Source organism: Salmo trutta, chromosome 15, assembly GCF_901001165.1.
Source record: "Salmo trutta chromosome 15, fSalTru1.1, whole genome shotgun sequence".
In the NCBI taxonomy this organism is placed as follows: domain Eukaryota; kingdom Metazoa; phylum Chordata; class Actinopteri; order Salmoniformes; family Salmonidae; genus Salmo; species Salmo trutta.
In genome coordinates this window covers 50,872,348-50,886,346 of record NC_042971.1, presented here as the reverse complement: position 1 = coordinate 50,886,346, position 13,999 = coordinate 50,872,348, and the positions used below count along the sequence as shown (strand labels likewise).

General features: G+C 41.9%; 1 protein-coding gene across 2 annotated transcripts in view; it reads left to right on the top strand.

The window, feature by feature from the left end:
* tnksa (tankyrase, TRF1-interacting ankyrin-related ADP-ribose polymerase a) overlaps positions 1-13,999 on the top strand; it is a 165,372-nt gene that overhangs the window by 1,509 nt on the left and 149,864 nt on the right. For both annotated transcript variants that reach the window (XM_029691961.1, XM_029691962.1), the window contains exon 2: positions 5,214-5,438. In XM_029691961.1, the coding sequence (XP_029547821.1) occupies positions 5,214-5,438 (225 nt within the window). The remainder of the gene's footprint in view (positions 1-5,213; positions 5,439-13,999) is intronic.

Here is a 13,999-nt window from a genome sequence, read left to right as displayed (position 1 = left end):
AAGTAGACATTATTGCAAATTATTACATCTTTCCAATAGAAATAAAAACAATTTAGTTATGAATTGAATGTTAATTAAATAAGGTGACTCTTCACATGGAATGATTTCACTTAACAACAAAATAAAGGTAATATTGAATGATCCCCAATGATCCATTGCATCTCCCAAAAACGTTTTCAACATGCATCTGTAAAATGATAGTTGAGAAACTATAGCTTTGGTTGTCTTCGTCTCAGGCTTCCATGTCTTCTCCCTGGACCTGCTCTTTCCAACCCTGTTGAGGATGGCTCGTTGTCAGGCTGGCCACCAATTTTTCAACCCTTTTATTGGTCAGCCTATTGCGTGCTTTGGTGTGTGTGTGTTCCCAAACAAGGACCAGCTGGGCTCTGAGGCGGCTGATGTTGGTGGGATTTGGAGGATGATTGAGACAACAGGGGAAAGGGCCTCAGATCCACAAAGTTCCTTCCACCAGGTGGCTGATGAGATATGTTGGCACGACTGCCATCCCAAAGCCCTTGCTTGGAAGTGCACTTTGCCAGACTGCCAAGAACCTTGCCTTCATCCAGGCCAAGGTGGTGAGACACAGTAGTGATGACACCATAGGCCTTGTTGATCTCTGCACCAGACAGGATGCTCTTGCTAGCATACTTCCAACATTTACACTGCGGCGTGTATGGGCTTCAGGCAGAAGTCTTCACGTATTTCAGAACTGCAGTTTCCTCTGCTTGGAGCAACAGTGAAGTGGGCAGGGCAGTATGGATTTCTTCTCTTACATCTGCAAGCAGAGTCTGAACATCAGACAGGATGGCATTGTCACCCTCAATCCGTGCAATGGCTACTGCTATAGGTTTCAGGAGTTTCAGGCTGCTGACCACGCTCTCCCAAAATACATCATCCAGGAGGATCCTCTTGATGGGGCTGTCCATATCAGCAGACTGTGATATGGCCATTTCTTTGAGAGACTCTTTCCCTTCCAGGAGACTGTCAAACATGATGACAACACCACCCCAATGGGTGTTGCTTGGCAGCTTCAATGTGGTGCTCTTATTCTTCTCACTTTGCTTGATGAGGTAGATTGCTGCTATAACTTGATGACCCTTCACATACCTAACCATTTCCTTGGCTCTCTTGTAGACTGTATCCGTTGTTTTCAGTGCCATGATGTCCTTGAGGAGCAGATTCAATGCATGAGCAGCACAGCCAATGGGTGTGATGTGAGGGTAGGACTCCTCCACTTTAGACCAAGCAGCCTTCATGTTCACAGCATTGTCTGTCACCAGTGCAAATACCTTCTGTGGTCCAAGGTCATTGACGACTGCCTTCAGCTCATCTGCAATGTAGAGACCGATGTCTGTTGTCCCTTGTCTCTGCTCTTGTAGCATACTGGTTGAGGGGTGGAGATGTAGTTAATTATTCCTTGCCCACAAACATTCGACCACCCATCAGAGATGATTGCAATACAGTCTGCTTTCTCTATGATTTGCTTGACCTTTACTTGAAATCTGCATCCAGCAAATTAGTAGATAATGCATGTCTGGTTGGAGGGGTGTATGCTGGGCGAAGAAAATTCAGAATTCTCTTCCAATACATATTGCCTGTGAGCATTAGAGGTGAACCAGTTGTATACACAGCTCGAGCAAGACATTCATCAGCAATTCTGACTACGTTCCTCCATTGAGTCAACAAACTTCTGATACCAGGAGGACCATGAGCTGTTGCTATCAATAAGGTGTCTGATTAATGATTTTCACCTCGAATAGAAGTAGAGGGACTTTTGTCAGAGGTTGCTTGTTGTAAATGCTGAGGGAACTTTATACACTTTGCCAGATTATTCTGCATCTTTGTTGCATTCTTCACATATGATTTGGCACAGTATTTGCAAATGTACACATATTTTCCTTCTACATTAGCTGCAGTGAAATGTCTCCACACATCAGATAGTGCCCGTGGCATTTTCCTGTAAAGATTAGAAAAACAAATTACCGTAATTTCCGGACTATTGAGCGCACCTGAATATAAGCCGCACCCACTGAATTTTTTTACAATTATTATTTTGAACATAAGTAAGCTGCACATGTCTATAAGCCGCAGGTGCCTACCGGTACATTGAAACAAATGAACTTTACACAGGCTTTAACGAAACACGGCTTGTAACAAAAATAAATAGGCTTTAATGAAACACGGCTTGTAACAAAAATAAATAGGCTTTAACGAAACACGGCTTGTAACAAAAATAAATAGGCTTTAATGAAACACGGCTTGTAACAAAAAATAAAAAATTGGCAGTAAACAGTAGCCTACCAAGAAAGTCATTGCTCCAGACCAAGCTCCCGTGCAGCAGCCAGATCAATCGCCTTCAACTTGAAAGCTGCATCATATGCATTTCTCCGTGTCTTTGCCATGATGAGGGTGACAAAATGACTACCGTAATCAGAATGATGGGAAGTTTGAGTGCGCTCGATTTAATCTAAACAGTAAACAGAAAAGTTAACCCGTTCGTCAATTTCATTGGTCTAATGAAAGCTTCATGCCGCCAAAAAACTGAGCACGTCACAGAATGTTTTTTTTTTTTTATGTATTTTTTATTTGAAAGCGGGAAAAATCCATATCTAAGCCACGTCATTGTTTAAGCCGCGAGGTTCAAAGCCTGGGAAAAAAGTAGCGGCTTATAGTCCGGAAATTACGGTAGTAAAAAAAACAAATACAATTCCATGTTCAGATAAATAGTTAAGCAGTTAGATTAAACAACTCCTTTGTAAAATACATGTTTTAAATTTAAATATGTATGGAAACAGGTGAATTAACACTCCTCAGTTAGCAGGCTCAAGCAAGCTAAAACCCACATGGTAGCAAAAATGAACTTGCAGAAATTGTTAAATGATTTAAACTCACTTTGCTGTAGGCTACTATTTACTTGTTAACAATAAATAATGTATATCAAATAAAATATATTAACCCCACCCAGTGCTGTAATCAAAATTTACCGGAAATCGTGAAGTCCTTGGCTCAGACAATGTAGTAGTGTGGGCTCAATAGCATCTCATTAGTGCCCAAGATCTTGATTATCAGCTGTACATGTGATGGAAGAATGCACTGTGCATGCAGAGGGTTGCAATTCCATTGAATTGGGGATAGTTTAACCAAAATTACGCCCCAAGACCTAGAATTGCCTTGTGTATCCCACAAAAAAGGTTCACTGTTGTCAGCTAACTTTTTTTGAAGAATTTAAGCAAAATTCCCCAAATTCCAGGGCTTAACTTCCCTTGGAAAATTTCTGGAAATGTATCTGAAAGTTTCCGACCCTTTGTAACCCTAGCCATGATTATTACAAGTTTGATGGCTAGACTACCAATCTAATCTAAAAATGTTTAGATGACATGGCTAATTGAGTGACTGCTTGACATAACAAGAGAAACTGCTCATGGACAACCAAATTTAGAAATGCACTGGTGTATTCTGCTAGTGTTAATCAAAATAGTAAGTTGAGACCACAACTTAGTTCCTAAAATATATATATATATATATATATACACACACACACAGTTCCTTTGAAAAGTATTCAGACCCCTTGACTTTTTCCACATCTTATTCTAAAATTGATCAATCTACACACTATACCCCATAATGACAAAGCAAAAACAGGTTTTTAGAAATTGGTGCTAATGTATAAATAAAAAACGGAGATATTACATTTACATAAGTATGCAGACCCTTTACGCAGTGCTATGTTGAAGCACCTTGGGCAGAAATTACAGCATCGTGTCTTCTTGGATATGACGCTACAAGCTTGGCACACCTGTTTTTGGGGAGTTTCTTCCATTCCTCTCTGCAGATCCTCTCAAGCTCTGTCAGGTTGGATGGGGAGCGTCGCTGCACAGCTATTTTCAGGTAGCTGTTCGATCGTGGTTCAAGTCCGGGCTCTGGCTGGGCCACTCAAGGACATTCAGAGACTTGTCCCGATGCCACTCCTGCATTGTCTTGGCTGTGTGCTTAGGGTCGTTGTCCTGTTGGAAGGTGAACCTTTGCCCCAGTCTGAGGTCCTGAGCGCTCTGGAGCAGGTTTTCATCAAGGATCTCTCTGTACTTTGCTCTGTTCATCTCTGCCTCGATCCCGACTAGTCTCACAGTCACTGCCGCTGAAAGAAATCCCTTCAGCATGATGCTGCCACCACCATGCTTCACCGTAGGGATGGTGCCAGGTTTCCTCCAGGTGTGACGCTTGACATTCAGCCCAAAGTTCCATTTTGTTATCATCAGACCAGAGAATTTTGTTTCTCATGGTTTGAGAGTCTTTAGGTGCCTCTTGGAAATCTCCAAGCAGGCTGTCATGTGCCTTTTACTGAGGAGTGGCTTCTGTCAGGCCACTCTAACATAAAGGTCAGATTGGTGGAGGGCTGCAGACCACACAGAGGAGCTCTGTCAGAGTGACCATCGGGTTCTTGGTCACCTCCCTGACCAAGGCCCTTCTCCCCACGATTTCTCAGTTTGGCTGGGTTGCCAGCTCTGGAAGAGTTTTGGTGGTTCCAAACTAATTCCATTTAAGAATGGAGGCCACTGTGTTCTTGGGGACCTTCAATGCTGCAAACATTTTTTGGTACGCTTCCCCAGATCTGTGCCTCGACACAATCCTGTCTCGGAGCTCTACGGACAATTCCTTCGACCTTATGGCTTGGTTTTTGCTCTGGCAAGCACTGTCAACTGTGGGACCTTATATAGACAGGTGTGTGCCTTTCCAAATCATGTCCAGTCAATTGAATTTACCACAGGTCTGGACTCTAATCAAGTTGTAGAAACATCTCAAAGATGATCAATGGATACAGGATGAACCTGAGCTCAATTTCAAGTCTCATAGCAAAGGGTCTGAATACAAAAGTTTGGACACACCTACTCATTCCAGGGTTTTTCTTTATTTTTACTGCTTTCTATGTTGTAGAATTATAGCGAAGACATCAAAACTATGAAATAACACACATGGAGTCATGTAGTACTACGTCTTCACTATTTTTCTACAATGTGGATAGAAAAAATATATATTTTTGTTGTTGAAAAAATAAAGAAAAACCCTTGATTGAGTGTTTCCAAACTTTTGACTGGTACTGTATATGTATAAAGTTATTCTGATGTTTTGGTCCGGGGGCCACCTTAGTGACCATTTATGCATGGAACGGGCCCAGCACACCTGATAATCTTTCCACCGTTTCCTTTACTTTGTAGGATTTGGGAGGAAGGATGTTGTAGAGCACCTCCTTGAGACAGGTGCCAATGTTCATGCCCGTGATGATGGAGGTTTGATCCCTCTGCATAATGCCTGCTCCTTTGGCCACGCTGAGGTGGTCAGCCTGCTCCTCTGTCAGGGTGCTGACCCAAACGCCCGGGACAGCTGGAACTACACACCGCTCCACGAGGCTGCCATCAAGGGCAAATTAGACGTGTGCATCGGTAAGAACCGTTTATAAGCCAACATGCAACTTAAATGCTTGCTTTGCATCTTGTGCTGACTTTACTAACTTTTTCAGTTTTATGTAAGATAATATAGGCCTAGCATGTCTTTGAATGCAAATATAAGGTGACTGTGTCATGGATGGCTCAATTACTAGCCTAATGCTTTAGAAGTCGATATGAGATAATGAGAATGCTATGGTCTGCTCTGCTGCTGAGTATTGCATCAATACTTTCAACAAGGTTGTTTTGCACTGAGACCAAAATGTCACCACCTAGTGATTTCATCAATGAGTCACAACCCCAAATGACATAATAGTATTTTCTGACCAGGCCATAACGGTCTGGTCCTGACAGTCTCCCTGTCTGCAGGGACAGAAACCAGATACCATTTGAACATCAGGCCAGAACTGTTTCTCTGGGCAGAAACTAAAGCCTCTTTGTAACTTACTTAGGCATATGTAATGACAAGATACTTTATCTCCCATTGCTGTAATGAAATATTCCTAGCATTTTAGCATCCATTTCTTTTAATTGTGTTCTACTGTATTTGTTGGCTCTTGTGTTTGCAGCTGATTTCTAATTGCTGTCTTTCTACTGTGAAATGAGCAGTGTGGCACAGGGAAGGATACATTATTCTCTCTGGTGGATAGTGATGGGGGAAATAGATAGTTGCATATCGCAATATTATTTTTGTTCTATATTATATCGATATTTGACTCCAAGTATCTATTTGTAAAAAATGTAACAGTACTGTTGGCTATACCTCCACCATAACTCAGGAATTTTTCATCCTATAGCTTGTTCTCTATCTTTTTAAATGGAGAGCCAACATGTTTTCAGCACTTTTATTTCCCTAACTGATCAAAACTTGTCTCTTGTCTCTCTGCAGCAGACATATAGTGAGCAATTTGTTTAGAACATCAAATCGCAATAAACTCGCCGTATCAAATTGCAATACATATAGCAGGGATCATCAACTAGATTCAGCCGCGGGCCATTTTTTTTGTTCTTGAGCGGATGATCAGGGGGCCAGAACATAATTACGAATAGTTTTTGTAGATTACACATTTAATGCAAGAAGCCAAAGCAGATATAACATTTGACTGAAACATCATTTCAAACCTTGCTTACATTTGTATACTATCACATATATATATATATATATCTCTTATGCGTGGCAGTACTTTGGAACAGATTTCCAAAATTTAAAATCACTTAGAGCTGATTTGCTGGTGTTTTTACAGTCTTTTATGTCCAACAATATTCATTTATTATTATTATCTTTTTGAGCAGAAAACATGGGGGGCCAAATAAAATCTGCCAGTTGGAGATCCCTGACATATTGAGAATCGCACTACATATTGTATAAGCACCTAAGTATCATGATAATATCGTATTGTGGGGTCCCTGACAATTCCTAGACCCACTGGTGGGTAATGAGCTGTATTATGTTGATGTGCAATACTCCGATCCAGACTTACTCTGATGGCTCTGCTGTCTTCCCAGACAATTATTATTGAGGAGAATATTTGAAAACTCTAGGGATGTGCATCTTACCAAAACAGTGTTAAACAAATCAAAATATATTCAAGACAATTCAATACATATCTAGATACATGGGCTATGATACAGGAACGATATGCTTTAGTTTGAAACTATTTGGTGTGGTTTGATTTGAGAACAAATCGATGCAATTTGGTTCAATACATTAGTTGCATAAACACATTCATTTTCTGTTTCCAAATAAAAAATTGATGCTGATAGATTTAATGAGCTGGGCCTCTGAGCTGGAACTGACTGTGTGTGAGTAAATGATGTATGTCTATGGTGTATGTACTATCTAGGCACCTGAGCTGAGCCATAAGGGAGACTAGGCATTTACCATCCCATTACCACTATCAGATTTGGAGGGGGCAATGTAGCCTATGTTTTTTGTCCCCACACTTTGGTTCTGAAATCACCATCACCCACTAATTAACTTGTCATTTTTGCAGATTAAGTGTTTGAGCTAGTAATGTATAAATGTTTATCATTTACAAATGAGCTATGACATGGCCAATGAATGTATAGCACAACTTTGGATTTCACCCCATCTCAAAATCTAATTGTTTTGATCTTTTGGACTGTTTTTTGGAGTGAGCTTCTTTTTTCCTCCAGCTTTGGCCATGCAGTGCGCCTCTCAAAAGTGGATTGCTGTCCTTGTTATGAAATGAGGAACTTTATCTTGTGTATGTAAAAATGTTGCTGATGGTGAACCTGAACAATCAAAATGATATCTATTGTAAGCCCTGTTCAGATGAGTTGTCTCTGGTAGCAAGCTTACTTTTATTCCAGTAAAACACCATTTTAAACAGCACATAGATAACAACAATAATAACCTAGCCAAATTACAGTACATTCGGAAAGTATTCAGGCATCTTCCCTTTTCCATATTTTGTTATGTAACAGCCGTATTCTAAAATGTATGAATTTATTTTCTCATCAATCTACACAACCATCTGCAGCACTCCACCTATCTGACCTTTATGGTAGAGTGACCAGACAGAAGCCACTCCTCAGTAAAAGGGACATGACAGCCTGCTTGGAGTTTGCCAAAAGGCACCCAAAGGACTCTGACATTGAGAAACAAGATTCTCTGGTCTGATGAAACCAAGATTGAACTCTTTGGCTTAAATGCCAAGCGTCACGTCTGGAAGAAACCTGGTACCATTCCTACGGTGAAGCATGGTTGTGGCAGCATGCAGTGGGGATGTTTTTCAGCAGCAGGGACTGGGAGACCAGTCAGGATCGAAGGAAAGATGAACGGAGCAAAGTACAGAAAGATCCTTGATGAAAACCTGCTCCAGAGTGCTCAGGACCACAGACTGGGGCAAAGGTTCACTTTCCAACAGGACCATGACCCAAAGCACACAGCGAAGACAGTGCAGGAGTGGCTTCGGGATAAGTCTCTGAATGTCCTTGAGTGGCCCAGCCAGAGCCCGGACTTCAACCAGATCGAACATCTCTGGAGAGACCTGAAAAAATTACATAACACATATGGAATCATGTAGTAACCAAAACGGTGTTAAACAAATCTCAATATATTTCAGATTATTCAAAGTAGCCACCCTTTGCCTTGATGACAGCTTTGCACAATCTTGGCCTTCTCTCAACCAGCTTCCTTAGCTAGTCACCTGTAATGCTTTTCGAACAGTCTTGAAGGAGTTCCCACATATGCTGAACACTTGTTGGCTGCTTTTCCTTCACTCTGTGGTCCAACTCATCCCAAACCATCTCAATTGGGTTGAGGTCGGGTGATCGTGTTGGGTCATTGTCCTGTTGAAAAACAAATGATAGTCCCACTAAGCACAAACCAGATGGGATGGTGTATTGCTGTGGTAGCCATGCTGGTTAAGTGTCCCTTGAATTCTAAATAAATCACTGACCGTGTCACCAGCAAAGCACCATCACACCACCACCTCCACGCTTCACGGTGGGAACCACACATGCGGAGATCTTCTGTTAACCTACTCTGCGACTCATTAAGACACGGCGGTTACAACGAAAAATCTCAAATTTGGATTCATCAGACCAAAGGACAGGTTTCCACCGGTTTAATGTTCATTGCTCGTGTTTCTTGGCCCAAGCATGTCTCTTCTTCTTATTGGTGTCCTTTAGTAGTGGTTTCTTTGCAGCAATTGGACCATGATGGCCTGACTCACGCAGTCTCCTCTGAACAGTTGACATGTCTGTTACTTGAACTCTTTGAAGCATTTATTTGGGCTGCAATCTGAGGTGCAGTTAATTGTCGATTTCTGAGGCTGGTAACTCTAATGAACTTATGCAGCAGAGGTAACTCTGGGTCTTCCTTTCCTGTGGCGGTCCTCAAGAGAGCCAGTTTCATCATAGAGCTTGATGGTTTTAGCGACTGCACTTGAAGAAACTTTCAAATATCTTGACATTTTCCAGATTGACTGACCTCAATGTCTCTTTGCTTTTTTGCGCTGTTTTGCAGGCACACCTGTTAACCTGTTTGGCCTAGGGGGCAGTATTGAGAATTTTGGAAAAAATATGTGCCCATTTTTAACTGCCTCCTACACCAACTCAGAAGCTAGAATATGCATATTATTGTTCAGGTTTGGATAGAAAACACTCTGAATTTTCTAAAACTGTTTGAATGGTGTCTGTGAGTATAACAGATCTCCTATGGCAGGCAAAAACCTGACAAGGTTTCAAGCAGGAAGTACCCTTTCTGACAAGGAGTTGTACGTCTTGCATCTGTTTATTGAAAAGTAAGGATCTTAGCTGTAACGTGACAATTCCCAGGGCTCCGATAGGCTCTCAGAACCCGGGAAATACCTGAAGGTTTACGAGGCAGCCTCAGGCTGAAACACATTATCGCCTTTGGCAAGTGGCGGCTCAGAGGACCTTTGAATGAGGCGTGTGCACGATTCGCTCCTGAGGAGAAATTTTATTCGGCTGTTTAGGCTCAATGCATATTCCCGGTCGGAATATTATCACTTTTCTACGAGATAAATGGCATAAAAATTGGTTTTAAACAGCGGTTGACATGCTTCGAAGTACGGTAATGGAATATTTAGACATTTTTTGTCACGCCAATGCGCCATGCTCGAGACCGTGATGAAGCATTCTGATAGTGTCTAGAACTCACGAACAAAACGTCGCTGTTTGGATATAACGATGGATTATTTGGGACCAAACCAACATTTGTTATTGAAGTAGAAGTCCTGGCAGTGTATTCTGACGAAGAACAAGCAAGGTAAGAACATTTTTCTTATAGGAAATGTGATTTTGGTGGAGGCTGACCTGGGTGGGTGTCTAAATAGCTAGCCCTGTGATGCCGGGCTATGTACTTAGATTATTGCAAAATGTGCTTCATCCGAAAAGCTATTTTAAAATCGGACATATCGAGTGCATAGAGGAGTAATGTATCTATAATTCTTAAAATAATTGTTATGCTTTTTGTGAACGTTTATCGTGAGTAATTTAGCAAACTGTTAATAAATTCCTCGGATGTTTGCGGGGGTTATGCTTTTTCTGAACGTCACATGCTAATGTAAAAAGCTGTTTTTTGATATAAATATGAACTTGATTGAACAGACATGCATGTATTGTATAACACAATGTCCTAGGTGTGTCATCTGATGAAGATCATAAAAGGTTAGTGCTGCATTTAGCTGTGGTTTGGGTTTATGTGACATGATATGCTAGCTTGAAAAATGGGTATCTGATTATTTCTGGCTGGGCACTCTGCTGACATAATCTAATGTTTTGCTTTCGTTGTAAAGCCTTTTTGAAATCGGACAGTGTGGTTAGATTAACGAGATTCTTGTCTTTAAATAGCTGTAAAATAGTCATATGTTTGAGAAATTGAAGTAATAGTATTTCTAACGATTCAAAAATCGCGCCACTGGATATCCAGTGGCTGTTACGTAGGTGGGACGAGTTCGTCCCACATGCGCCAGAGAGGTTAATTGAAATGCATTCCAGGTGACTACCTCATGAAGCTGGTTGAGACGATGCCAAGAGTTTTTTAACACTCTTTTTTTGGTTACTACATGATTCCATATGTGTTATTTCATAGTTGTGATGTCATCACTCTTTTACAATGTAGAAAATAGTACAAATAAAGAAAAACCCTTGAATGAGTAGGTGTGTCTGAACGTTTGACTGGTACTCCCCGCCCCCATCCAACCCAATCAAAACCACAACCCACCCGATGCACCAACAACGTTCAGAAAGAACAAAAGAGGAAAAAAGACAAGAACAAAGGAAAACAACAATGCAAATCCAGATGGGGTGTGAGCTGCTGTTCGCCAAGGCTTGGCATGTAATGAATCACTCATGCTCTTCCCCATGCTTTTACATCTCTCTGATGTGGTTTATATAGTTGTGTGTAATGTTTCCTTCAGATCTCAAACATAAATATGGTCCACATCCATCAAGCGACTACCCTAATATCAGCAGTGCTAGTGAATTAATGTAAAAGCATTCCCTCTGCTCATCTCACTCCAGCTTGTAATTACCAAACACATTTCTCACTCTGAGAGACCAGTAACATTGAACAGGCTTCCATTCACTAGCTAACAGTGTTGCCTCCTTTTGAACTGTAGGTGTTTTAGTACAGGCTCCTTTGTTAGTCCTCCTGCTCCATCTGCTGTCAGCTGGCTGCAGTCATTAGACCCCCTCCATCCTCTGCATGTTGTCAGCTAGCTCTGTCTGTCCAATGTGGCTGGTGTTTGTACAGTGCCTTCGGAAAGTATTCAGACCCCTTGACCTTTTCCACATTTTGTTACGTTACAGCTTTATTCTAAAATTGATAAAATATTTTTTCCCCCTCGTCAATCTACGCACAATACCACATAATGACAAAGCAAAATGCTTTTTGGAAATTTTTGCAAATGTATTAAAAATAAACTGAAATGTTACATTAACTTAACTATTCAGACCCTTTACTCAGTACTTTGAAGCACCTTTGGCAGCGATTACAGCCATGATTATTCTTGGGTATGACACTTCAAGCTTGGCACACTTGTATTTGGGGAGTTTCTCCCATTTCTCTCTGCAGATCCTCTCAAGCTCTGTCAGGTTAGATGGGGAGCATTGCTGCACAGCTATTTTCCAGTCTCTCCAGAGATGTTAGATCGGGTTCAAGTCTGAGCTCTGGCTGGGCCACTCTCCTGCATTGTCTTGGCTGTGTGCTTAGGGTCGTTGTCCTGTTGGAAGGTAAACCTTCGTCCTAGTCTGAGGTTCTCAACGCTCTGGAGCATGTTATCAAGGATCTTTTTGTACTTTGCTCCGTTTATCTTTGCCTCAATCCTGACTAGTCTACCTGTCCCTGCTGCTGAAAAACATCACCACAGCACGATGCTGCCACCACCATGCTTCACTGTAGGATGGTGCCAGGTTTCCTCCAGACATGACGCTTGGAATTAAGGCCAAAGAGTTCAATCTTGGTTTCATCAGACCAGAGAATCTTGTTTCTCATCATGGTCTGACAATCTTTAGGTGCCTTTTGGCAAACTCCAAGCGGGCTGTCGTGCCTTTTACTGAGGAGTGGCTTCCGTCTGACCACTCTACCATAAAGTACAGATAGGTAGAGTGCTGCAGAGATGGTTGTCCTTCTGGAAGGTTCCACCATCTCCACAGAGGAACTCTGGATCTCTGTCAGTGACCATCGGGTTCTTGGTTACCTCCCTGACCAAGGCCCTTCTCCCCTCATTGCTCAATTTGGCCGGGAGACCAGCTCTAGGAAGAGTCTTGGTGGTTCCAAACTTCTTCCATTTAAGAATGATGAAGGCAACTGTGTTCATGGGAACCTTCAATGTTGCAGACATTTTTTGGTACCCTTTCCCAGATCTGTGCCTCGACACAATCCTGTCTCGGAGCTCTACGGACAATTCCTTCGACCTCATGGCTTGGTTTTTGCTCTGACATGCACTGTCAGCTGTGGGACCTTATATAGACAGGTGTGTGCCTTTCCAAATCATGTCCAATCAATTGAACTTACCACAGGTAGACTCCAAGTTGTAGAAACATCTTGAAGATTAGCAATGGATACAGGATGCCTTTGAGCTAAATTTTGAATCTCATAGCAAAGGGTCTGAATACTTATGTAAATAAGGTATTTCTGTTTTTATTTTCAATAAATGTGCAAACATTTCTAAAAACCTGTTTTCGCTTTGTCATTATGGGGTATTGTGTGTAGATTGCTAAGAAATTGTTTCTTTAATCAATTTGAGAATAAGGCTGTATTGTAACAATGTGGAAAAAGTCGAGGGGTCTGAATACTTTCCGAAGGCACTGTATGTTAAGCACTCCTCCCCTCTAATTGTTCTCCACGATGATATCGGGGATGGGACTGTTGATCTGTCTCGGTTCCTATATTCATTAGTCACATGCGATGTCGCCGACAACACTGGGCCGATTTGAACAAAACTAGGGTGAATGATCCGTCTTGCCATAGAGATCCGGCATTTACAAAATGACACTGATTGGCCCAAGGCGGGAGCTATAGTAATTAACTGAAATGTGTTAGTCACATGCGACATCTCAATTGTCCCAAGGGGGGGTGGGGGACGATGTTTTTAAAATGTATTTGGAATTTTTTCAACCTTTTATTTAACTAGGCAACTGTTGCTGAGTTTGTTACTGTTGTGTTACTGATGGTGTTAGCCAGCTGCACTCGCAACACCATGGAACAAGGAGAGAAAGGAGGGCCAGGCTTGTGTGTGTGTGTGTGTGTGTGTGTGTGTGTGTGTGTGTGTGTGTGTGTTGGGAGGGTGGAGGTCACTTAGTAGTTTGTTGGTTTACAGTATGAGGGGGAAGGGGGTGTTGCTGTTATACAGAGTGCTGCACAGGAGCAGCTGAGCCCCCTCCCGCTTGCTCACGCTTTCTTTCTCTCTCAATTTCAAATAAATTCTCTCGCTCTCTCTCAATTTAAATTCTCTTGTTCGCTCGCTCTCCTCTCTCCCCTCTCTCTGACATGTGACAGATAGATAGGCAGTGAGCATGCAGGTCAGGGAGGCTGTCAGAGGAGTGCCTGTGAATCTTTAGTA